We start from the raw sequence: 26,204 nt of genomic DNA, 5'->3' as shown, positions 1-26,204 counted from the left end.
CATGGTTGTTAGAGATCATATACTAACACCACGTACCAAATTTCAGCTAGATCGGATGAAATTTGCTTTTCTTAGAGTCCCCGCAAGCCAAATTTGGGGGTCCGTTTATATGGGGGCTATACGTAAAAGTGGACCGATATACGTAAAAGTGGACCATTTGCAATACCATCCGACCTACATCAATAACAACTACTTGTGCCAAGTTTCAAGTCGATAGCTTATGTCGTTCGGAAGTTAGCGTAATTTCAGCAGACGGACGGACATGCTTAGATTGACTCAGAATTTCACCACGACCCAGAATATATATACTTTATGGGGTCTGAGAGCAATATTTCGATGTGTTACAAACGGAGTGACAAAGTTAATATACCCCCCATCCTTTGGTGGAGGGTATAAAAATCTTCAAACATGGGCTAAAATTTAGTTTGAGTAGAAAGAAAAAAGCTCGTTGGGGAAACGGGTACCGCCAGCTTTTTTTTGTCATCTGTTCTACTTTTAAGTTTGGGACTTTTTACATTAGATTTGAGATTTGTAGAACATTTTTGATTTAATGTAATTTTTTTTTGTTTCGTTTAAGCGTTCAAGAAAATGTCGGCTTTCAAGTCCTAAATAGATAATTTTAATCGGGGACATCGGCCCAAATGTAGGCTATATCAAAACAAACACCAATATTAACTAATTAATATCAATGAGTTCTACCCGATTCTATATTTAGCTCAGTGACAAGGATATTGAGCTCAGTGACAAGGACCTGAGCCTGATGTAAAACCACTTAGAGAAGCTTTGAAACTCTCAGAATTGTCACCAGCATTACCGAGAGTGGATAATCCACCACTGAATTTTTTTTTTTGGTGTGTGGTTGAAACTGCGATTGTACTTATGACCCTTTTTGTATGCGAAGCGAGCAGGCTATTGCGAAACATTGACCGATATAAATAAAATTTAGCATGCTTTAAAACTAAATTTCCTCCAGATATAAAATTTCATCCGAATCGGATAGCTCTTGGGGCCTTTAGACTCCAAGTTTCTTTAAAATGTCATTAGTTTTATGAAGCCAGGTATTTGGCTCAATACAAAATTCCTTTAAAGAATATCCACATCTCTGGATGCAAGTAAACTTTTTTTTAGTGTATGCTTATTGGAGAAGCATTGAAAAAAGTTACATTTCTTTTCAATGGCCAAACATGATTCAGGCCTTATTCCAACAAATTGCTTTGTCCCTGGTGCGAAGTTAGTTCGAGCTATGCGTTGAGTTTGCCGTATCTGGAAATTCTTGCTTAAGACTGACGCTTTTTCTTGTTTTATCAAACGGAAACATTAGTCGTTTAAAGTACATAGTAAAATGTTTAGAACTTTAAATTTCTGGCTTAAGTGATGGTCCTCCCATAGGCCCACCCATAAGCCTTGAGGTAATTTATGTCTATTTCCTTCACACACTTTATGTAGAACAGTTTAGTGCCCCACTTTTGAAAAGTTGAAATTTATCTTTGATGGTCATATATTTTATGGTGAGTGCAATCGTTAATGAGAGTTGTTTTCTTGGTCACAATCAACAAGTTTCAAGGACATCAAAATGGGCCGGTAATTTTCTGCTTTAATTACACGAATAGAAAAGAATGCTTTTCATATGTTCCGATATAATTTAATTTTCTGAACACTGTGGATGCAAATTTTCGATACCATCTCAAATCCTTCCAGTTTGTTGGATTCTGTATAGGATTATATTCCAAAAAAATGTTAGTCTTTTGGCTTAAAATTTAAATCAGCTAATGCCCTAGGGCACAATGTTAGTAAAAACAAGTATATACGGCAGTAAGTTCGTCCAGGCCGAATCTTAAATACCCACTACCATGAATCAATATTATAGTTTCCTTTGAAATGTCAGGGGGGTTTGATGACAGATATTCTCCCAAGCAGAGCTCAATCAGTATACTTCCTGAAGGTAAATTTAAAGATTTCATTTTAAATCTGCAGATTTTCACCCCCATTTTTAAACTATTACGAGAAAACAAATCTGGAAATTTTACATTCAGTTTCAAGCAATCTTCAAGATCAGTGCGCCTCCTATACCCTCAAGAAGTGAAATCGGTCTATATGGAGGCCTTACTGATAAAATCTAAATCCGACACATGTTTCTGTGAGTCTAAAATACTAGTATCTTTACAATTTCGGGCAAACCGGATAAAAACTACGCTTTCTAGAAACCCAAGGAGTTAAACCGGGAGATCGGTTTTATGGGTGCTATACTAAGGCATGGACCGGTACTTACCGTTTTCGGCACACCTCTTTATCGTCCTAAAATACTTCTAGATTTAAAATTTCAAAAACTACGGATTCTCTCTCTCTCTATTTGATCAGATTTTCAATTTCAAAACATGGACCGATACTCACCATTTTTGGTACACTTCTTTATGGTACTAAAATACCTCTAGATTATATAGTCGGAAATCGATATTTCGATTTGTTACAAACCGAATGACCAACTTATTAGGCGACCGGACATATCCCCCAACGGACATTTCGCCCAAAATGATTTTTGGGCGTTATGACCTCCAATGGGGCGGTCACATCGCCCAATTTTAGTTTGGGCTTTATGTCCTCCCTCATCGCGGTCATATGTCCCAAAAAATAGGCGGTCAAAACGCCCAATATTTTATGGGGAAAATAATGTCGGAATACAAATCAAAAACTGTCCTAAATGAAGTAGTTTTTATCCCCAATTTTGGTTAACTAAATACGTACGGTATTTAATTCCAAATGCCGTAACTAGAAAGACAGTGCAGATCTCGTGGTCTATAAGTAAATTAAGGAGAAAATGGTGCAAAACGCTCCACAAAGTCCCCAAGAACTTGCCAAATCAGAACATATGAGTGAATACTAAATGTGCGAAAGTGTGCCGGAAAAGATATTTTAGCAAAACACTATTATGGAAGCCGATTTGGCATACAGTCTCTTTGTGTTCCAACCCAGTAACTGAAATAATGAATGAATGAAATATGGATGATGGAGATGCTATTGTTTTATTGATGTCCCTTTTTCGGTCGTTGTTAAATTCATCACATTCAGTTCGTCCTCAAATCCTAGCGACTTTCAGTTTATTATCTTGTTCTAAACATTAAAATTGGAAAGAGATGCCTCATCTGCCTCCAAATCGCGCGTGCGAATCCTTTTTTAAATTCATCACATTCAGTTCATCCTCACATTCTTGCAACTTTCGTTTTATTATCTTGTTCTAAACATTAAAATTGGAAAGAGATGAGATGATCGATTTGCTGCTGATGGGTACTTGAAATAAATCGCGCGCGCGATTTTTTTCACGTACCCATCAGCAGCAAATCGATCATCTCATCTCGTTCCAATTTTCAGTTTAAAATACATAATTTTCAATTCAGCATTTGTCTGGTTTGTTCAAAAGAAAAAAATTATCAATTTCGGAATTTTCATGTTTCAATATATAAATTCAAATGTCTTGGAGCTTAAACCGACCTATTTCACGAGCGAAATAGTGCCACTTTAGCCGCTTTTCCATTTCAATCGTACGCTGAGAAGAAAAATGGTCAAAAATTCTGTTCCAGTCAAAAACAATTAAAACAAACGATGAAGCCAAGATATGCTAGTTTTACATTTTCTTCCAGCATATACAATAAAAACAGGATTCGATATTTGTCAATAAGAGGCATATATATCTATTAAATATTAAAAAAAAATTAATGGATAGATGAAGTAATCGTATCTAGCTTTTGAATGATTTAAAAAAAAAAACTTTTTGTTATTTTAAACTATTGTTTATATTCAATTATATTCAAACGGTCATAACACCCACATTTTTTATGGGGCTTATGACCGCGATGAGGGAGGACATAAAGCCCAAACTAAAATTGGGCGATGTGACCGCCCCAATGGAGGTCATAACGCCCAAAAATCATTTTGGGCGAAATGTCCGTTGGGGGATATGTCCGGTCGCCAACTTATTATACCCCCGTACCCATTCTATGGTGGTGGGTAAAAAATATGTAAAATTATAAATCTACAGCCATTTTTATGCAATTTCGCAAAATTGAATTTATGATTTATTTATTGGTCGGTAGATATGTAACATAAAGGAAATTTGATTTTTGATTATTTTTTTTTTTTTACATTAGCAGTGGCGATTTTACAAGGAAAAAGGGGTATTTTGGTTATATTAGCCCAATTCAGAATACCATAAATATGGGAGCTACATGTAAATATTAACCGATTTCAATCAAACACTTGACGATAGTACAAATTTCAAGTAAATCAGGGTAAAACTCTGGCTTCTGGGGCCATATAAATGCATATCGGACGAAAGATATATATGGTAACTATATCTAAATTTGAACCGATTTCTTCAAAAATCAATGGGGTTATATTCTGACCCAAAACAGAAAATTTTGGCATATTTGAAGTCGATTGTACTAAAATTGCGACCAGGACTTTGTATACAAACATGTGTTCACAGACAGACGGACGGAAGTACAGACTGACATGGCTATATCGACTCAGGGACCGATCCTGAGTAATATTACCAAAGACACCATGTATCTATCTCGTCTCCTTTTGGGTGTTGCAAACTACGGCTGTCACACGGGATAAATCCCATCCCATCGAAATCTTGGGATTTTCGGGATGGGGTTTATCCCGAATCCCGCAATTTTTCGGGATCCCGAAAAAATAATTAAAATTTGTTAAAATTGAGCGTTTTATGATTTTTTATTAATAAATTGGAGATATCATTGGAGATATCATAACCGACAAAGTGAGTTAATAAACCATTATGGTACATTTTGAGTAAGAATTTATTATGCATGAGATATACTAACATAAACAGCACAAATCAAAAATCGAAGTAACCGAGAAGGTTCTTTGAGTAATAAGTTCATGTGATGCGTCTTCCAGATTATAAGTTTTTCCGGACGGAATGTCAGTATTTGTAAAGAATATTACAGTGTGTGCGTCCGGAATAACTGATAGTCTGTAAAGCGCATTAAGTATGATAGCAATTTAAAATTGCTTTTTAGTTTACTCTTATGACCTTTTGTTGTTTATTTTGTAAATAAAATTGAATTCAACTAAATTGGTTTAATGTGCAACAATTTTTTGGCGCTGTAGATTGTTATTACTTAAAATATTTAAACAATCCCGAAATGATCCCGAATGACGGGATCCCGAAAAAATCCAGAATGACAGCCCTATTGCAAACATATCCACTAACTTATAATACCCTGTTCCACAGTGCATGGTATACAAATGCCATTCTCGCGGAGATTTGAACCTGTGCCTGTTGAGTTTTTCACTCCATGGGAGTTCTTTGGAGAAGGTTTTGCAAATTAAGAGGATTTTCAATTTTTTATTGAGTTTAGCCCCCATTTTCATGAAACTCAGTTAGTGCTACGTTAGCTAACGAACTTTTAAACCACACTATGGGCATATCTGTCACCTTGCCTATATATTCCCAATGTCAGTTAAGAACTTAACTGCCGAAAAATTTTCTGTTAAACTTAACCGGAGAGAAGATATTGGCAGTTTATTTTCTGTTAACTGGTAGTTAAAACCAAACGGAGCTACATGAAAATGGCCGTAAATGAAAAAAAAATATTTATACAAAAATATACGCCGAAAATATTTAAATAAAACTTGTAAATCGTTTTATTTAAATATTTATTTTATTAAAATAATTTTTTTGAAAAAATAAGAAAATTGAGCTGGTGAGATTTGAACCTTTGTTCTTAATTTTTCATTCATACAAATAAAGAACATCTCGAAAAGTAGTTATAATGTTATGCTTTTGTGTCATAATACGATCATAACGAAAGCATTTGAATTGACGTTTCGATGCATAGTATTAAAGGGCGTTAGTGGGTGGTGTGCTAAACGAAAATTTTTCAAATCGTAAAAATTAGATAATAAGAAAATAAAAGTGTAATTGTGTAAAAATATTAATAACAAGTGAGTAAAGCAGAAAGTCGGGCGGGGCCGACTATATCATACCCTAAACCACCCCTACTGAATTAGTAAGCATTGTTTGTGGGGTATCAATGGTATAGTTTTGAGGAAAAACCGCATTTCCACATTTAAGAGCATTAAGGGGTAGATGGGAGTTTTATCAATGTCTGATATTAGGAACTATAGTTGATTCTGAACTCAAATCACTCAATTAGTGTGGGTAATAAAGCCAAATTTCTGAAAATAGGATAACAGATTTGTGTAAGAGCTACATGTAAGTCTAAATACGATCAGCTCATACATGTACATTTGAAATTTGAGCAATATTGGTTAATAAATAAGAGTATTATGACAAAATTTGGGAAAATCGATCGATGCATATATATGGGAGCTATATATAAATCTGAACCGATTTCGATGATATTACGCAGATTTGGTTGATACCACAGAACGTTACCTTGTGCTAAATTAGTGTAAGATCGGGTACTAAATAAGGCTGCTATGGTCAGAAATAAATTTGTAAGGGGCAATTTTTTCAAAAACGGAGATACATATATATGGGAGCTATATCTACATTTGAACCGATTTGGATTATATTTTGCAGGTTTTGTTGATATAACAGGAGATTACCTTGTGCTAAATTTGAGTAAAATCGGTGCATAAATGACTACGGTCAAAAATTATAGCCTTTAAGGGGCAAATTTTTGAAAATTGAGCGCTATTTATATATGAGAGCTATATCTAAATCTGAACCGATTTGGATGATATTTTGCACATATAGTCAGTACTATAGAACCCCAACAAAAAAATTTGGAAGTTCTTCCAAAGGCACAACTTTAAAAGCACTTCCAAAAGATGTACACCCAAAGATGTTCTTTATTTCAACTACACAGGAAGTTCCTTTAATTCATTTATTTACAACTTGCTTTTTTCCTATTTTTAATGGGTAAATTTAATGTAAAGGCTAAAAACAGAGTAAGCTATAATAAAATGGTACAAATTATTGAAATTTTGTCGAATAAAAAATTCAAAATCCATTCAAGAAATATTGCGAAGTTTTTAAAGTATTTTAATTCAAACGTTTCGGACAAGTTTTAGAATGCATAAAAAATCATAAAAAATTATAATAATTATTTATTTGGTAAAATATGACAACATTTTTTACTTCACATCCAAAACACTGAATTTGAATCACAGAGTAAGAAGTGATGCAAACTCAGTGCAACGGCTGTTGAAATGGTGGACATCCGTCCTATGACAAGCCCATGTTAAATTCATCGCTTCTGCGCCAAATTTGCACTACTTCCGAATCCAAAAAGAACATTTTCACTACTTTTTTGGCGACGTTTTTTTGCTGGGACATTATTGTAAGCAAAATTTGAGTATGATCGGTTGATAAATAAAGGATTTATGGCCACATTTCTAAAAATCAGGCGATACATATATATGGGAGCTATATCTAATTCTCAACCGATTTCGATGAAATCTTGCACACTTAAAGGGTGGTCTATTGGATTACTTTGTGGCAAATTTGACGCCGATCGGTTGGTAAATGAATGCAATCTGACCCCATTTATCGAAATCGGGCGATACATATATATGGAAGCTATATCTAAATTTTATCCGATTTTTCCAAATTCCGCGTACCAAAAAAAAAAAAAACGCCACATACCAAATTTTATCAAAATCGGTTAATAATTGCGACCTGCGAACAACAAAAACATGCACGGACACCAAGCGCTAGATCGACTGCTGAGTCGATCGGTATATATTTTATGGGGTCTAAAGTCAATATTTCTGGTAGGCACATTTTTTGCCAGATCAAAGTTATTATACCCTGACCACTATGTGGTTTAGGGTATAAAAAAAGTGGATTGGTGACAAAAAGTTTTTGTTTTTTGTTTTTAGTTTTTTTTTTTTTAATTTCTTCATGCAAACTAACTTTCAAGGCACGAACTTCTAAAGCAATGTAAAGTATCCAAAAAAGGAGTTGTTCCGTCCTATAACAAGCCCACGTAAAATTCATTGGAGATGATCCAAGTCTGCACAACTTCTGGATTACAAATTGGGGATCCAAACTACTTTTTTGGAAACTGAGTTACTTGTTATAAGATTGAACTGAAAGAAAATTGATATTTGCAATAAAACAAAGTAAAATTTAATAACAGTTTAACGAGGGATTATATCGCACGCCTTGCTCCAGTAAGACTTGCAATATTTCGACATATTTCATTCCTGCAAACACTTCTTTATCAACTACAGCTACTTTCAAACCAATGTATACTTTTATATAATTGCATAATATTTTTGCCAATAGTGTAAAATGTGGTGAAGCCAAAATTACCACTCTGCCTTTATTTTATTCCCCTTAATTTGATTGTATAAATATGCAATTGTTGGAGTTACTAATTTGCATAAAATGTGAGTCATGCCCAAAAGGTGTTAGACCAAAATTAAGTAACTGAAGGTTAAACATTCTATTGTATAACATTCACGTAACTACTTTTATTTTTGTTTAAGGATCCATAGGAACAACATTAACACGCACATATCAAAAATAAAAATTGGTCAATGGTAACGTTATGACCACTTCCACCAACGCCAACTTTTCTTAGTCAAGGGTGGGTGGAATTTTTTCTTTTTGGTCTACAAATACAAATCTATGTACTCAAAGGTCATCTATAAATATTGAACCGCCCTAGGGGAAGTAACTTTTAGTGCTGTATAGAAGAAAGATTCAGAAAAAATAACACCTTCTAAAGTGGTTAATTTAAAACACCAGCACTTAGATGGTAGTAAACCCAGTGGGTTTTTTTAAGTGGCATCTATGATTGGCATTATCATTGTCGTGCTGAAATCACTTTCCACTGGCTACCATAGGGGCTTGTACCAAATTTTAATAAGATCAATCAATGTCTTTTTAAAATAGCGTAATAAGGCCATAACACAAGGATCAATGGCCCATACTTATGAAAATCAGGTTGTGCGTATATACTAATACGGGAGTATATCTAAATTTGAATCGATTTCCAATCGATTTGGATCCAAAGAGAGCCAGCAAAATCCGTAAATTGTACAACTTAACCAAGGAAGATGATGTCCGTCGTTTTGTTGTACGTTGTCCTCTGCCAACTAAGGACAATAAGAAAGCAACCTCTAAGGCCCCTAAGATACAACGTTTGATAATTCCCGTTGTTTTACAAAGGAAGCGCAGACGTGTTGCTTTGAAGAAGAAGGAAGCCGCCGCTGATTACACCCTGTTGTTGGCTCAAAAAAAGAAGGAAACCAAGGCCAAACGTGAAGAAGCCAGACGACGCTGTTCTGCATCCATGCGCGAGTCCACACCCTCAAAAAAATCGCTTCTTTAACATATGTTCCAAACATATTTTGCAGGAAGCACATATATTATTGCATACTGCCGAAACATTAATATGTTTGTTTTATGTGAACATATTATATGTTTGGAAGCATTTTGAGCCAAAAATATTATATGCTTGGAAGAATTTTTCCCAAACACGATTGTGCTCATTCCCTAACATACTCGTAATTTTCAAATTTTTTAGTTATTGGCACCTTTTTCTGTAATACAAATAATGTTGAAGAACTTATTCACTTTTATAAATTTTTTAAATTTTACCTTTCGCCTGCACGGAGAATCGAACAGAGGACCATACAGTTTGTAAGCCAACACACTATCCACTGGGCTACGTAGCTGTTATAGTCACCAGTAGATAATTATCGTTTTAAGTTACATTTATATAGCATAGTTTGCAGCGCCCACGAGCCCATGCAAACATTACATTATTTAACAGAAACATACATTTGTTTGCCACGTGGAGCAGTGGTTAGCATGTCTGCCTTGCATGCAAAGGGTCGTGGGTTCAATCCCTGCTCCGACCGAACATTTTTTTTTTTTTAATTTACACATTTATATTTATACTATATTAAATTTTTTTAAATGAAACTTCGAAATGTGCGTTATTAAAGATTTATAGTCAGTAACAGTGCTTGATATAAACGAAATTGACTGATTTTTGGATAAAATATTATTTTTTATTGCAAAAATAACAATATTGTAATAAAAAACTGTTTTTGGACAAAACTTTAAAATTTGGAAGGAATTCAAAAACTAACAAAAGAAGAACGTGGAGTCGAGTATAAACATACATACATAATTTTATAATATAAACATACATTTATTTAGGAGTGAACAGTTTTTTACTAGCATTTAACACCATCGCTCTAAAATTCCTTTTATTTTTCTTTAATAATTCATTTTAAAGAAAATAAACTTTTTAAATTGTTTTAGCTGTAAAACTCGAACTTAATGCCCGCTTTTATATTTGATGGTGTCCGTCAACTCCTCGTGGACTACTAAAGAGGAACTAAAGTTTGTTTTTTTACATTTTACTGTGTAATTTTTCACTATTTCCTCCTTATTTCATTTTACTGTCCCAACTCTAAAAAGTGTATAATGCCCTTTCGCTATTTTTATGAAGACCCCTGATTTCTTTTAACGAACCAAGAAAAAAATTGTGTCCATAATGCCAAAATGATAAACAAAGCACATGTCCACACATACATAAAATGCTGCTCTCAAGGCGAAAACATATGCTGTTTGTTTTTCAAATGTCTATTCTCTTGGTTTCGAATGTCCATTCTCTTTATTCAAATTAAATAATATTTAGACTTAAGCATATCAAATGTTTGGCCTTATCATAAAACAGTTTTCCGAAACAACATACAAGCGGTTTCACAGAAATTGTTCTCTTTTGACTCTTTTGCTGTGTTATATTGATATCTTTCGTCAACTCTCCCGGTTTCCATCTCTATTTCTCTCTATACTCTCTCTGTCGCTTTGAATAAAATATCACAACATATGTATGTTTAGTCGAAATTTGTAAATTTATATATGTTTGTATTCACACATATGATTTTTATGAAACATTCATGCCCCAAACATAATATATTCTAACATATTAACATAGATGTCCCAAACATTTAGTGTTAGTTTAGGAAAATTACATGTTCGCACTTAAATATATTGTGGTTTAAAATCGTGCCCGAAACACATTTTGTTTATATCGGAACATATGAAAAACATATTTTTCTAACAGTGCAAGAGCTCCACCTACATTGACAAAAAGTAAACAAACCCTATTGTTTTCAACAATAAGAATAATTTTTATTTATTTCGTGCAGTTCACGAAGAGGGGAAGAATCCGTTTGAAAATATTTTCAAGTGCCACCATATATTAATATGTTAAACATTAATATGTTAAAACATATCATACTTGGGACATCGAATTTGTATACCCTAAACCACATAGGGGTCAGGCTATAATAACTTTGATCTGGCAAAAAAGTGCCTAGCAGAAATATTGATTTTAGACCCCGATTGGCTCAGAATCATCTCCTGAGTTGATCTAGCCCTTGATGTATGTCCGTCTGTCCCTCCGATGTCTGTCCGTCCATGTATTTGGTGTTCGCAGGATTCCGGTCATATTCGATTTTGATGAAATTTGAAATCAAAACGGAATGTTCACGGTTTCGTCCACGGGCGTTCACGATTTCATGAACGGCTTTCGTTTTCCTTTGGCCATGAAAAATATTCGTTAGACCTTCTTATGGCAACTCCGTTGGTGGTGCAATGCGCTAAGGTGACTGTCATGGTAGCGTAATCATTACATTTTTAGATCATGAACGCTGGTTGTTATTTTGACAACGCATGGTGTCATTTTATCGTTGTCAGATTGACACCATGTGTTCTCCATTTGACACCACATGTGTGTTGATTCACTTTAAGGGCAAAAAAATCCAAATTCGATTCACTAAAAAAACAAGTAAGCAAAGTCTAAAGTCGGGCGGAGCCGACTATATTATACCCTTCACCACTATGTAAACATATACTTGTGTTACCATCTCAACTACTGGGAGCTATATAAAGGTTTGCATTTCCAGATACAAATACTTTTAATGAAGACAATTTTTTGTACTTCTACAAAATCTCTAGAATTAAAATGTAAATCGGCTAACGATCTATCCAGTTAATTGGAGGAAAATTCCATTGAAAATGGGTGTAAAATATGAAACAGTCTACCATAATTCCCTAACTCTAGTGTACGTATATATGGGAGCTATATATTAGAGGTCTGCATCGAATAACTTTTCACTACATGTATGCAATTCGCTGTCGAATATAGTACATACACTGTCTTTCTCTCAGAGCGCAAGTAGTGAAGTGAAGAGAACACTTGCATGTCAAATACCACCAAGTACTATCCGAAATAATATGTGTTCCGAAAAAAGGAACAATAAAAATGTAAGTACTTGAGAAAAAGTACAACATGGATTCTCTTCACTTCACGTGGTACCACGAGTATTGCTGTTATGTGCGAAGCAAAACTTTCCATTATTATTAATCATAGATATGTATGTATGTCACATATTTCATATATTTATGTATGTCACACACTTACCTTCACGTTTGCCGTTCTTTATATCAATCCGAAAACATACATTATGCAGAGTAACTGTTTTCTTATATTTCTGAAAGTGCACGTGGTACATGGAGTACTCTATGAAGTTTTGTTCTCGCAACATACTCGACGTGATCACTCTGAGTACACTTCAATAAGAGAGAAAGAGGAATATGTGTTTGTTGGTAGTGAAGACATCAGAGTAGCAACAAGAAGTTACTCGTGGCTTTTGGTGTTCATCAAAATGTGTACCAATAGTTTTGGGACTCTCTCAAATAGATGTACTCATGTAGCAAGTACACGTGTACTCTGCATTTACAAATGGAATTGTGCAGACCTCTACTATATATAATCTGAACCGATTTTGACTAAATTTGACATGCATACACAAAAAAAAAGCATGCCGGTTCCAAAGATTTTGTCTTTACTTTAAACATTTTGGTATTGATTCCGAGCCAAAGAAGCGGAGAGTAAAAGTAAGAATACTTTTAAGACACAATTCTCTTTTAAATTTGGGTTTTGTGTACTTGCTTCTAGGAAGCAAATTTTAAATTTTCTCTTTTTCAGTCTTTTTTCTTCATATGATATCAAAGGCCTTTAAAAACGAGTTAACGACAACTTTATTTTCCAAATTAAGACTCGACTTCCAGTAGAAATTATGCTATATTTCATGTAAAAAACGTCTTTAAAATAAAGTGTTGAAAACATGTCCTATATTTGAACGATTTTTTGCTTTGTAGTCAAGATGCAAAAAGACAATAAATTTAAAGACAATTGCATAAAATTTAAAGAATTTTTCTAAATTATTAAAGTCAAGTTGACCTTAGCCCAGACATTTTTTCTTTCATGTTATGTTACCCATTTTGAAGTAAAATCACTTAATTATAAGGACAATACAACTTCATTGAAAAGTTTATCGACTTTTGGACAAGGAGAAAAAACCTTATATTAGAGAAATACGTCTTCTATGCTAAGCAAAATTTTCATTCGTATTTTAAAGACATAAAATCTTTGACCTCACGACAATATGTTTTTCAGTATAATTAGAATAATAATTCTTCTATCTGGAGCAAAATTCCATTGAAAATGGGTATAAAATATGACACAGTCTACAATATTTCCCCAACTCTGGTTTACGTATATATGGGAGCTATATATAATATGAACCGATATTGACTAAATTTGCCCTGCATAGTTACAATAACAATTCTGCTATCTGTGCAAAATTTCACGTAAATGGGAGTATAACTTTGGCCCCCGTGGTCATATGAGTGTAAAACGGGCGAAAGATATATATGGGAGCAATATCTAAATCTGAACCGATATCAACCAAATTTGGCACACATAACGGTATCATTAAACGTACCCCTTGTGCAAACTTTGAGGCAAGTCAGGGCAAAACTCTGGCTTTTGAGGCCATATAAGGGCAAATCGGACGAAAGATATGTATGGGATTTATATCTAAATCTGAACCGATTTCAACCAAATTTGGTATACTTGCCGATACTATTAGACGTACTCTTTGTGCAAAATTTAAAACAAATCACGGCGAAACTATGGCTTTTGAGGCCTTATAAGGGCAAATCGGACGAAAGATATATAAGGGAGCTATATCTAAATCTGAACCGATTACAACCAAATTTGGTACACTTACCGATATTATTAAACGTACCCCTTGCGCAAAATTTGAAGCAAATCACGGCAAAACTCTGGCTTTTGAGGCCATATAAGTTCAAATCGGACGAAAGATATAAATGGGAGCGACATCTAAATATGAACCGTTTTGGTTTTGGGTTTTGGGAAACATTGTGGTTTGCTTTGGGTTAAAAACTGGTTTAGAGTGAATAAATGTTATAAGGATAAGTCATATAATAACAATATCCAATAAATATGTGAAAAGTATGTCAAACCATTTCTCCGTAGACGTGGAATTTGAAACAAAATATTTGCAAGTATTATTCAAAATGTCTCTAAGCGTAGAGATAAAAGTCGAAAAAGCTAAAGAAAATTTTTAACGAGTTTTTCATAACTTTTTTAAATGAAATCCGAAATATTGAAATAGAAATATACATCTGAAGAACTTATGCGATGGCAATGCAGCAGGAAATTTGTCCTCAACATTTTGTAAATTTAGTGTCTTAAATTTCAAGTTGCATATTAGGCCTGTTGTTTTCAGCGTATATTCAGACCCGATTTTCTTAATGGTCTATGAGAAGGAGGTCCCATATAATCAAGCACAACTCAATATTAAGAATTAAGTTGACCATGTTATAGGCTTAAAAGGCCTTACCAGTTTTCCACTATGAACACAAAAATTCGAAATACTGAGCACAAATAATGGGAAAATGTTGGCATGCAAAACTATCATAAGTTTCCAAAAACTAGTTAACACTTACATGAACAGATTTTGACCATGTTTACATCTACACGTGTAAGTTACAACACCATCTAATCGTAACTGCGGCAATTGCATCCCCACATTTGTATATATCACACACACACACATACACGAACAAGGAAAATTAAATTTTTACCAGTCATTAAAACTTTGTGAGCCATAAAAAACGTCTTCAGCAAGGAAAATGAACCTGGTCTAAATGATTGTTGGCTATATTATGTTTGGATAATAAAGTCTTTTGAAGATTCTGTTTGTGCGCGTTGTATGGGAACGTTTCAAATGACCAATTTAATCAATTTAAATAAATTGTTAGTCATAAATTTAATACAATGCGTTCGTTTCAAAATATTGAGACATCAAAGGGGAGATTATTTACACGCGCTGGTGGACTATGACTTTTCAATGTTGAACTCAAATCAGTTCAGAGAAATATAAATAATTTATGTGAGTTATTAAAGATCACAAAATATAATTATAAGGTACTTGTTGTTGGAGTAAAGCTAATCGTCTTTGATTTGAAGATAAATATTTTTGGTTTAACTATATGATCTTATCTAAGATTTTGAATGGCTGGATTAAAGATATAAAAACTTCAAAAGCTAAAGCCAAATTTATTTCCAGGTTATATTTTATAAAGAAAATATTCATTAGTTTGAAGAATATTTTATACCATTTATATTCCCAGCAAACAATTTTGGAAGTTCTTCTCAAGGCACAACTTTAAAACAACATCCAAAAATGTCCTCCCACAGATGTTCTTTATTTTAACTGCAGAGGAAATTTTTCAATCAATACATTTTTCAATTTTTTTATAACTTATTTTTTCATATTTTTAATGGGAAAAATAGTTTTTTTATTTAAAATAGGTAACAGATTAAGAATTAATAAAATGGTACACATTTTTCAAATTTAGCCGAAAAAAATGTTAACTCCTTTCTAAAAAAAATGCGAATTTTTGAAAATATTTGACGACAAACGTTCCAGACAAGCGTTATAATGCATTAAAAATCATAAAAAATTATTTATTTGTTATGATATCACAAAATTTCTTAATTCACTTCCAAAACACTGAATTCACCTCACACTTTAAGAAGTGATGTAAATTCAGTGTAGCGGCTGTTGGTGGATATCCGTCCTATGACAAGCCCATGTTAAATTCATCGCTTCTGCGTCAATTTGGCACCACTTCCGGATCCAAAATGAACATATTCACTACTTTTTTGGCGACGCTTTTTTTGCTGGGTTCTTACGAAAAAAAAAACAATGGAAGTTGTTCCACAAACATTTCTTTTTAAGCGCATCCGGGGATACTCCACCAGTTCTTTTCAACACTGAAAAAAATATTTACGTGATATTAAAGATTACGCAACCTAAATTTTAGGATGCGAAATTTACAAAATATTAAGGACAAATTTCTTTAAAATAATGAAATTTTAATTACAACAAAGTTTGTAATCTTTGTTTCAAAAATTCTTTTCATTAAATTTAGGACACAAAGTTTGTAAATTTGCGTCCCTCCGTTAAAGTTCCATGTCTTTGAACTTACGCAAATTTTCCTTAAAGTAAAGAAACACATTTTTATACCCTTCACCACTACTGTGGTACAGGGTATAATAAGTTTGTGCATTTGTATGTAACGCCAAGAAATAGTGGCCATAGACCCATCTTTTAGTATACCGATCGGCTTAGAATTAAATTCTGAGTCGATTTAGCGATGTCCGTCTGTCTGTCTGTCCGTCCGTCTGTCTGTATATGTAATTTTGTGCACAAAGTACAGCTCGCAATTTAAGTCCGATCATCCTCAAATTTGGCACAGGGCCGTTTCTTGGGACAGAGACAATCGCTATTGGTTTTGGAAAAAATCGGTTCAGATTTAGATATAGCTGCCATATATATTTATCCCCGATTTGGTCATAGTTAGCGTGTTTATCAACCGATTTTCTTGAAATACCGTACATCCAAATATTTTATGAATCTCGAAAATCCTGCAAAATATCAGCCAAATCGGTTCAGATTTAGATATAACTCCCATATATATCTTTCGTCCGATTTTCTCAAATTTGGCCACAAAACCTTTATTTATCAGAAGCCAAAGTTTACTACCGATCTTCGAGAAATTTTGCGCAGAGGGTAGAATTGACATTCTACCTATGCTTGGTAAATTTGATTGAAATCGGTTCAAATTTAGATATAGCTCCCATATATATCTTTCGTCGGATTTGAACTTATATGGCCACAAAAGCCAGAGTTTTGCCGTGATTTGCTTCAAATTTTGCACAAGGGGTACATTTAATAGTATTGTTAAGTGTGCCAAATTTTGTTAAAATCGGTTCAGATTTAGATATAGCTCACATATATATCTTTCGCCCGATTTGGACTTATATGGTCTCAAAAGCCAGAGTTTTGCCCTGACTTACCTCAAATTTTGCACAAGCGATACTTCTAACGATAATATTGTATGTGCTAAATATGATCAAAATCGATTAAGATTTAGATATTACTCCCATATATATCTTTCGTCCGATTTGAACTTATATGGCCTCAAAATCCAGGGTTTAGCCGTGATTTGCTTCAAATTTCGCACAAGGAGTACGTTTAGTAGTATCGGTAATTGTGCTAAATTTGGTTGAAATCGGTTTGGTTGAAATATGGCTCCCATATATATCTTCCGTCCGATTTGCACTCATATGACCAGGGGGGCTAAAGTTATACTCCCATTTACGTGAAATTTCGCATAGATAGCAGAATTATTATTCTAACTATACATGTCAAATTTAGTCAAAATCGGTTCAGATTATATATAGCTACCATATATACGTACACCAGAGTTGGGGAAATATGGTAGACTGTTACACATTTTAGACCCATTTTCAATGGAAGTTTCCCCAATTAACTGGATAGCGTTAGCCGATTTAAATTTTAATTCTACACTGAAAAAAACACACACTCGGTTCCAAAGATTTTGTCTTTACTTTAAAAAATTTGGTATTGATTCTGAGCCAAAGAAGCGGAGAATACAAGTAAGGATACTTTTAAGACACAATTCTCTTTTAAATTTAGGGTTTATGTACTTGCTTCTAGGAAGCAAATTTTAATTTTTCGCTTTCTCAGCTTTTTTTCTTCATATGCTATCAAAGTCCTTTAAAAACGAGTTAACGGCAACTTTATTTTTCAAATTAGGACTCGTCTTCCAGTAGAAATTATGCTATGTTTGAAGTAAAAAACTTCTTTAAAATAAAGTTTTGAAAAACATGTTCTATATTTGAACGATTTTTTGCTTTGTAGTCAAGATGCAAAAAGACAACAAATTTAAAGACAATTTCATTAAATTTAAAGAATTTTTCTGAATTATTAAAGTCAAGTTGACCTTAGCCTATAAATTTTTTCTTTCATGTTAAGATACCCATTTTTAAGTCAAATCACTTAATTATAAGGACAATACCACTTCATTGAAAAGTTTATCGACTTTTGGACAAGGAAAATAACTTTATTTTAGAGAAATGCGTCTTCTATGGTAAGCAAAATTTGTATTCGTATTTTAAAGACATGAAATCTTTGACCTCAGTGTAGAGATTTTTTTTTTCAGTGTAGAGATTTTGTAGAAGTAAAAAAATTGTCTCCTTTATATAGCTTCCAGCAAATGTGAAGTAGTTGAGATGGTAACACAAATTTTGGCTTACATAGGGGTGAAGGGTATAATATAGTCGGCCCTGCCCGACTTTAGACTTTCCTTACTTGTTGATTTAAAGAAATCGTCCTTAAATTAACTGAAATATTGAAACTTTAGATTTAAGATAAAATCGCTTCAAATATAGGCTAAAAGTTATTTTGAGGATTTAGTATCCGTTATTATTTGGATTTTTAAACTGGCATTTGTTTGTACGGGAGTACCTTTATTAATAAAACGCGAAAAGTGAAAGAAAATTTGATAAATGAGATTTGTATTCTAATTTTAACTTTATTGGTCCTGGATTTAAATCCAGATAGGTCGCTAAAAAAATTCTTTATTTAAAAAAAAATCCGCATCTTTGGCTCGGAATCAAAACCAAAATCCTTAAGGGAAAGTCAAAATCTTTGGATCGAAGTAAACTTTTTTTTTGAGTGCACATCCGATGAAGTTCTTTTGAAAGTTCATGGAAGTTCTTCTTTTGGAAAAGTTTCAAAAAAGTATAAAACAATGAAAATAAAATTAAACAATGTAACGTCGCGGGGATTATAACCTGTAGCAGTTGACTTTTTCTCTTCCATGAAAGTTCTTCTGGGAAGATATTGCATATTAAGAAAATTTTCAATTTCACCTCAAACATGTTTCAAGAGCAAATTGTAATTTGTGGACGGGGAACATGTGACATATCTGACGCAAAAATATTATTGGGTTATGTATCTGATTTTGGTAACCATATATATGTTTGCCGAGAAAAAGACATTTTTCCGACAAAAATGTTCCATGTTCACCTTTCACATTTTGCTCATGAAACATGTTTAAGCATTTAAAATGTTATCATTTGCTTAAACACATAGACAGTTGAACATGTTGTGGGACATTATACAAGGATGCTTCTTCTTTTGAGAGTCATGTTCGAACAAATCATTCATCTAATAAAGAAGAAGCGCATGCGTTACAAGAAAAACAAGTAAGGAAAGTCTAAAGTCGGACGGGGCCGACTATATTATACACTGCACCACTTTGTAGATCTAAATTTTCGATACTATATCACATAAGTCAAATGTGTTGGGGGCTACATATAAAGGATTGTCCCAAATACATACATTTAAATATCACTCGATCTGGACAGCATTTGATAGACTTCTACAAAATCTATAGACTCAAAATTTAAGTCGGCTAATGCACTAGGGTAGAACACAATGTTAGTAAAAAAACAAGTAAGGAAAGTCTAAAGTCGGGCGGGGCCGACTATATTATACCCTGCACCACTTAGTAGATCTAAATTTTCGATACCATATCACATTTGTCAAACGTGTTGGGCGCTATATATAAAGGTTTGTACCAAATACATACATTTAAATACCACTCGATCTGGACAGAATTTGATAGACTTCTACAAAATCTATAGACTCAAAATTTGTGTCGGCTAATGCACTAGGGTGGAACACAATGTTAGTACAAAAATAAATATAGGAAACATTTAAATCTGAAGCAATTTTAAGGAAACTTCGAAAAAGTTTATTTATGATTTATCGCTCGCGATTTATATGTATTAGAAGTTTAGGAAAATTAGAGTCATTTTTACAACTTTTCGACTAAGCAATGGCGATTTTACAAGGAAAATGTTGGTATTTTGACCATTTTAGTCGAAATCAGAAAAACATATATATGGGAGCTATATCTAAATCTGAACCGATGTCAACCAAATTTGGCACGCATAGCTACAATGCTAATTCTACACCCTGTGCAAAATTTCAACTAAATCGGAGTTAAAAATTGGCCTCTGTGGTCATATGAGTGTAAATCGGGCGAAAGCTATATATGGGAGATATATCTAAATCTGAACCGATTTCAACCAAATTTGGCACGCATAGCTACAATGCTAATTATACTCCCTGTGCAAAATTGCAACTAAATCGGAGCAAAAAATTGGCCTCTGTGGTCATTTGAGTGTAAATCGGGCGAAAGCTATATATGGGAGCTATATCTAACTCTGAACCGATTTCAATCAAATTTGACACGCATAGCTACAATGCTAATTCTACTTCCTGTGCAAAATTTCAACTAACTCGGAGCAAAAAATTGGCCTCTGTGGGCAAATGAGTGTAAATCGGGCGAAAGCTATATATGGGAGCTATATCTAAATCTGAACCGATTTGGCTGATATTTTGCAAGTGTTTCGAGACTCACAAAATATTCGGATGTACGGAATTTGAGGAAGATCGGTTGATATGCACGCCAATTATGACCAGATCGGTGAAAAATATATATGACAGCTATATCTAAATCTGAACCGATTATTTCCAAAATCAATAGGGATCGTCTCTGAGCCGAAACAGGACCCTATACCAAATTTTACTTTGCACACAAAAATACATCAACCGACAGACAGACGGACAGACAGACAGACAGACGGACATCGCTAAATCGACTCAGAATTTAATTCTAAGACGATCGGTATACTAAACGATGGGTTTCAGACTTTTCCTTCTTGGCGTTACATACAAATGCACAAACTTATTATACCCTGTACTACAGTAGTGGTGAAGGGTATAAATATAGGAAACATTTAAATCTGAAGCAGTTTTAAGGAAACTTCGCAAAAGTTTATTTATGATGTATCGCTCGATATATATGTATTAGAAGTTTAGGAAAATTAGAGTCATTTTTACAACTTTTCGAATAAGCAGTGGCGATCTTACAAGGAAAATGTTGGTATTTTGACCATTTTTGTTGAAATCAGAAAAACATATAAATGGGAGCTATATCTAAATCTGAACCGATTTCAACCAAATTTGACACGCATAGCTACAATGCTAATTCTACTCGCTGTGCAAAATTTGAATTAAATCGGAGTAAAAGATTGGCCACTGTGGTCATATGAGTGTAAATCGGGCGAACGATATATATGGGAGCTATATCTAAATCTGAACCGATTTCAATAAAATTTGGCACACTTGACTACAGTACTAATTGTTCTTCTTGTGCAAAATTTTAAGCAAATTAGGGTATATATATATATATATATATATATATATATATATATATATATATATATATATATATATATATATATATATATATATATATATATATATATATATATATATATATATATATATATATATATATATATATATATATATATATATATATATATATATATATATATATATATATATATATATATCCGATCCGGCTGAAATTTGGTACATGGTGTTAGTATATTGTCTCTAACAACCATGCAAAAATTGGTCCACATCGGTCCATAATTATATATAGCCCCCATATAAACCGATCACCAGATTTGACCTCCGGAGCACCTTGGAAGAGCAAAATTCTTCCCATTCGGTTGAAATTTGGTACGTGATGTTAGTATAGGGTATCCAACAACCATGCATGAATTGGTTCCTATCAGTCCATAATAATATATAGCTCCCATATAAACCGATCCCCAGATTTGACCTCCGGTGCCTTTTGGAGAAGCAAAATTCATCCGATCTGGTTGAAATTTGGTACGTGGTGGCAGCATATGATATTTAACAACCATGTCAGTTGAAATTTGTGGATGACAGTCTATCGTAGAAGTTTCTACGCAATCCATGGTGGAGGGTACATAAGATTCGGCCTGGCCGAACTTACGGCCGTATATACTTGTTTTTTTTTTTTTTTTTTTGTTTTTGGTGGCAAATAATGTTTGGCAACACACACAATTTGTGGGAATTTCTCTTCAACTAATAAACATAAATGAAAATTAAAAAATACGTGTATATTATTTTTTTTGTTATCATCTCCAATACAAAAAATCATACAAATCGGAGTTCATGAGTGATAGAAGGTTGAGGTAACAGCATGTTTGTGTATGTTGTTGGTCAATTTATCAAAATCGACAGCTTTCGAAGAAAATCAGATATTTGCATTTGTATGATACATTTTAAGTGCGTATTTATTTCGTTAGTTGTACCTTATTTCAAATAAATAAAATTTAAATTTAATTAAAAAAAGAACAATATGGTTGTTTATTAAGTGTCGTAGAAAATATTTCTGATAATCCATTTATCAATTTAGTGTAATTATCTAGTGGACTTATATTCGTCCATTCATTAATATAAATTTCTTTTCCTTACCACAAAATTGACTTATATTGATGAATATGGTACATCAAATTTATGAGCGGTTTACATCATATTAATCGATTACATCATATTGATGAATGGATTACGTCAAATTTAGGAAAAGCATTCATCGCTGTGACGATCGCGTTTGTAGCGACGGCAAAGGAAAATCGTACTTTTGAAAAATTTCATCATCGCATGGATACGAATCGCAGATACGAAAAACATATTCGCATAGACGAAATATGTTCATCACCTGGACGTAATATAGTGACCTATATATCTAATATGGTGTTTATTACAGTGATGAATTACAATTCATCGCCGTGACGAAAAATTCATCACCGGGTTGAAATGTTACGTTACCTCATTTTTGACGAAAAATTCTTCACAGGGACTTAAAAATTCGTTCTCATGACGTACATTTTCATTTCAGTGTAAGCAAAATTTGCATTCGTATTTTAAGGACATGAAATCGTTAGCCTCACGGCAATATTTTTTTTAGTGCAGAATATGTTTGTTAGTATATCTTACAGAGGCTGCCTAAATCTAACGTAATCAAGTACAAACAAGTAAGTAAAGTAGAAAGTCGGGTGAGACCAACTATATCATACCCTAAACCACCCCTGCCGAATTTGTGGGGTATCATTGATATGCGGTTGGGAGATAAACAGCATTTCCATTTTTAAGAAAATTAAGGGCACATGTTTATGGGAACTTGATCCCAATCTGAACAGCAATACCTGATATTAGAATCTATACTTGATTTTGCACCCACCGAGTTAGTATTCCACTAATATTGAGCCCATTATTAAAAAGAGAAAATCGCTCAATTAGTGTGGGTAATAAATCCAAATTTGTAAAAATCGGGCAATGTTACATAATGTAAGACCGACATGTAAGTCTAAATAGATTGGCTAGTACACTCAAAAAAAAGTGAACTCTCTATTTCACTAAAGCCAATTTAACTTTCGTTTAGTTCATGGAATTATTATGTTTGGAGAAAGTTTCCTCTACTCAAATAATTTTTTGTGTACGTTAGTTAAATTAACTAAAACCGAGGAAAAAAATATACACAAATGAAGGATAAAGATTAACTAAATTCGTGTCTTCCACAAAATAGTTCAATATTTCTTTAAATTTGTAAATTTTACTACAAATGCGTTCATCATGAACTTCGTATGTCACTAAAGCCATTCTTGCAATTTTAAACTCCAATTTTTTCCTTCAAAGTACAAAATTTTCTTTAACAAGTAAAAAAACCTAATTATGTCTAATAAATTTTCTTGAATTTGTCGAAAAATATTTACTTATTTTTATTACACCTGCGTGATGCCAGCGTTTGTTATACTGTTTAGTTAAAATTTTCTAAAAATATTCAAAATTTTCTAAAATTAACCGAAATTTTTCTTCCTGGTGGGTTCACTGTTTTTTCAGTGTACATAAAAATTTGAAATATGAGTAACATTGGTTAATAAATAAGAGTATTATGGTCAAATTTGTGAAAATCGAGCGATGCATATATACATATGGGAGCTATATCAAACTCTGAACCAATTTGAATAATAATATTTTACAGGTTGGATTGACATCACAGAAGGTTACGTTGTGTGGTCCATATATATGGGAACTATATCTAAATCTGAACCAATTTCGATGAAATTTTGCACATATAGTTAGTACTATAGAGGACTGGATCTAGGCAACTTTAAATATGATCGGTTAATAAATAAGGGTTTTATGGCCAAATTTGGCAAAATCGGGCGATACATATATAAGGAAGCTATATCTAAATATGATCCGATATCGATGAAATTTTGCACATATAATTAGTACTTTGAAATATTAGAGCAAGCCCAGTTTGAGTAAGATCGGTTAATAAATAAGAAATAAATAGCAAAATTTGGGAAAATTGGGCTATACACCTATATGAGAGATTTATTTAAATCTGAACCGATTTCAATGAAAAGATTGCTTTGTGCCAAATTTGACGACGTTTGCAAAAAAGTGCTACGTGACCCTATTTGTCGAAATCGGGAGATACATATATATGGGAGCTATATCTAAATTCGATCCGATTTCTTCTAAATTTAATAGCGTTCCTCTTTGTGCCAAAAAATACTACCTTTTCCAAATTGCATCAAAATCGGTTAATAATTGCGACCTAAATCCTGTGAACAACAAATACATGGACAGACGGACGGACACCAAGGTTAGGTTAGGTTAGGTGGCAAGCTCACTTAGACTATTCAGTCCATTGTGATACCACATTGGCGAACTTCTCTTATCACTGAGTGCTGCCCGATTCCATGTTAAGCTCAATGACAAGGGACCTCCGTCTTATAGCCGAGTCCGAACGGCGTTCCACATTGCAGTGAAACCACTTAGAGAAGTTTTGAGACCCGCAGAAATGTCACCAGCATTACTGAGGTGGGATAATCCACCGCTGAAAAACTTTTTGGTGTTCGGTCGAAGCAGTAATCGAACCCACGACCTTGTGTATGCAAGGCGGACATGCTAACCAATGCACCACGGTGGAAGAGCTTGACGCACACCAAGCTCTAGATCGAATCAGAAGATGATTCTGAGTCGATCGGTATGTTATATATTTTATGGCGTCTAAAATCAATACTTCTGGTAAGCACATTTTATGGCAGATCAAAGTTATTATGTCATACCGTGACCACTATGTGGTTTACGGTATACAAATGAATAAGATTATTACGACTTCCATTACAGATTTATTATAGATGTATGAGGAAACGAAATAAAATTTTGTAGTCCAAACTAAAGGAAGTCCTAGCTGTTTCGGATTTCCAAATCCTTTATGTACATTTTTCTCTATTTGCACCTAGCTCTCTTATATTTTAGTAATGTTTGCTTAGAGTTTAATGGGTTACATTTTCAAACATTCTGCTTTCCAAAATGCTTTCGTAACCAATGCAGTTAAGAAATGTTTACTCTGCAAATGTTTTTGTCCCATTAATTGTTTCGACTAATCCATTCTTTTGCGTTCTACATCAAACACCATCAAAGACTGGTTCTACTAACTCTGCTAATGGCTTTAGTGGGTGTTGAGATTTATTGCCTGTAAAGATATTCCACAATTAGGAATCAACCATTAGCAGCTGGTCATATACAACACCTACAATGGCGAATTCAAGTTAACCTGAAAGGCTTCTGCATCCAAGTACGTGGCAAGTAATGCGGCCTTCAGTGTTTTCAGTTTTGAAAGAGAACAATACAGCTGAATGGACAGATTTTGAATGCATACATCCATGTTGCTTACACGTGCAATTACATCGTTTGAGGCACTATTTGGGGTGTGTTGTGTAAGATGGCCTCATGCTCTGGCATGCTCCTCGTTTGTTTGCTAAAGAAAATCCTTTAAGGAGTTCTTGTGTAATCAGCACACAAAGGATTACGTTTAACGTCATTAAGATGGCAAATTCCCATACCCTATTACAAACATCCAAGGCTGATATTCATATTTGCCAACTGTAATGGACATAAATCTGCCCGAAGATACTCTTCACCATGGCACTGATACTCACACACACACACACACATACACAATCACA

At 33.7% G+C, this 26,204-nt stretch overlaps 2 protein-coding genes across 21 annotated transcripts in view; one reads left to right on the top strand and one right to left on the bottom strand.

Moving 5' to 3' along the window:
* The window catches only part of Shab (potassium voltage-gated channel shaker cognate b), a 559,117-nt gene that overhangs the window by 219,877 nt on the left and 313,036 nt on the right, over positions 1-26,204 (bottom strand). The window lies entirely within an intron of this gene.
* Positions 8,934-9,332, top strand: LOC142235665 (uncharacterized). The gene has a single exon (XM_075306926.1). The coding sequence runs from the start codon at positions 8,934-8,936 to the stop codon at positions 9,330-9,332; it is 399 nt and encodes a 132-aa protein (XP_075163041.1).

This window comes from Haematobia irritans, chromosome 4 (assembly GCF_050003625.1).
Source record: "Haematobia irritans isolate KBUSLIRL chromosome 4, ASM5000362v1, whole genome shotgun sequence".
NCBI lineage: Eukaryota > Metazoa > Arthropoda > Insecta > Diptera > Muscidae > Haematobia > Haematobia irritans.
This window is presented reverse-complemented; position numbering and strand designations above follow the sequence as displayed.

Bases quoted from the DNA above. Each gene is read 5' to 3' on its own strand.
- LOC142235665 (XM_075306926.1), top strand. From the start codon at position 8,934: ATGAAAATCAGGTTGTGCGTATATACTAATACGGGAGTATATCTAAAT.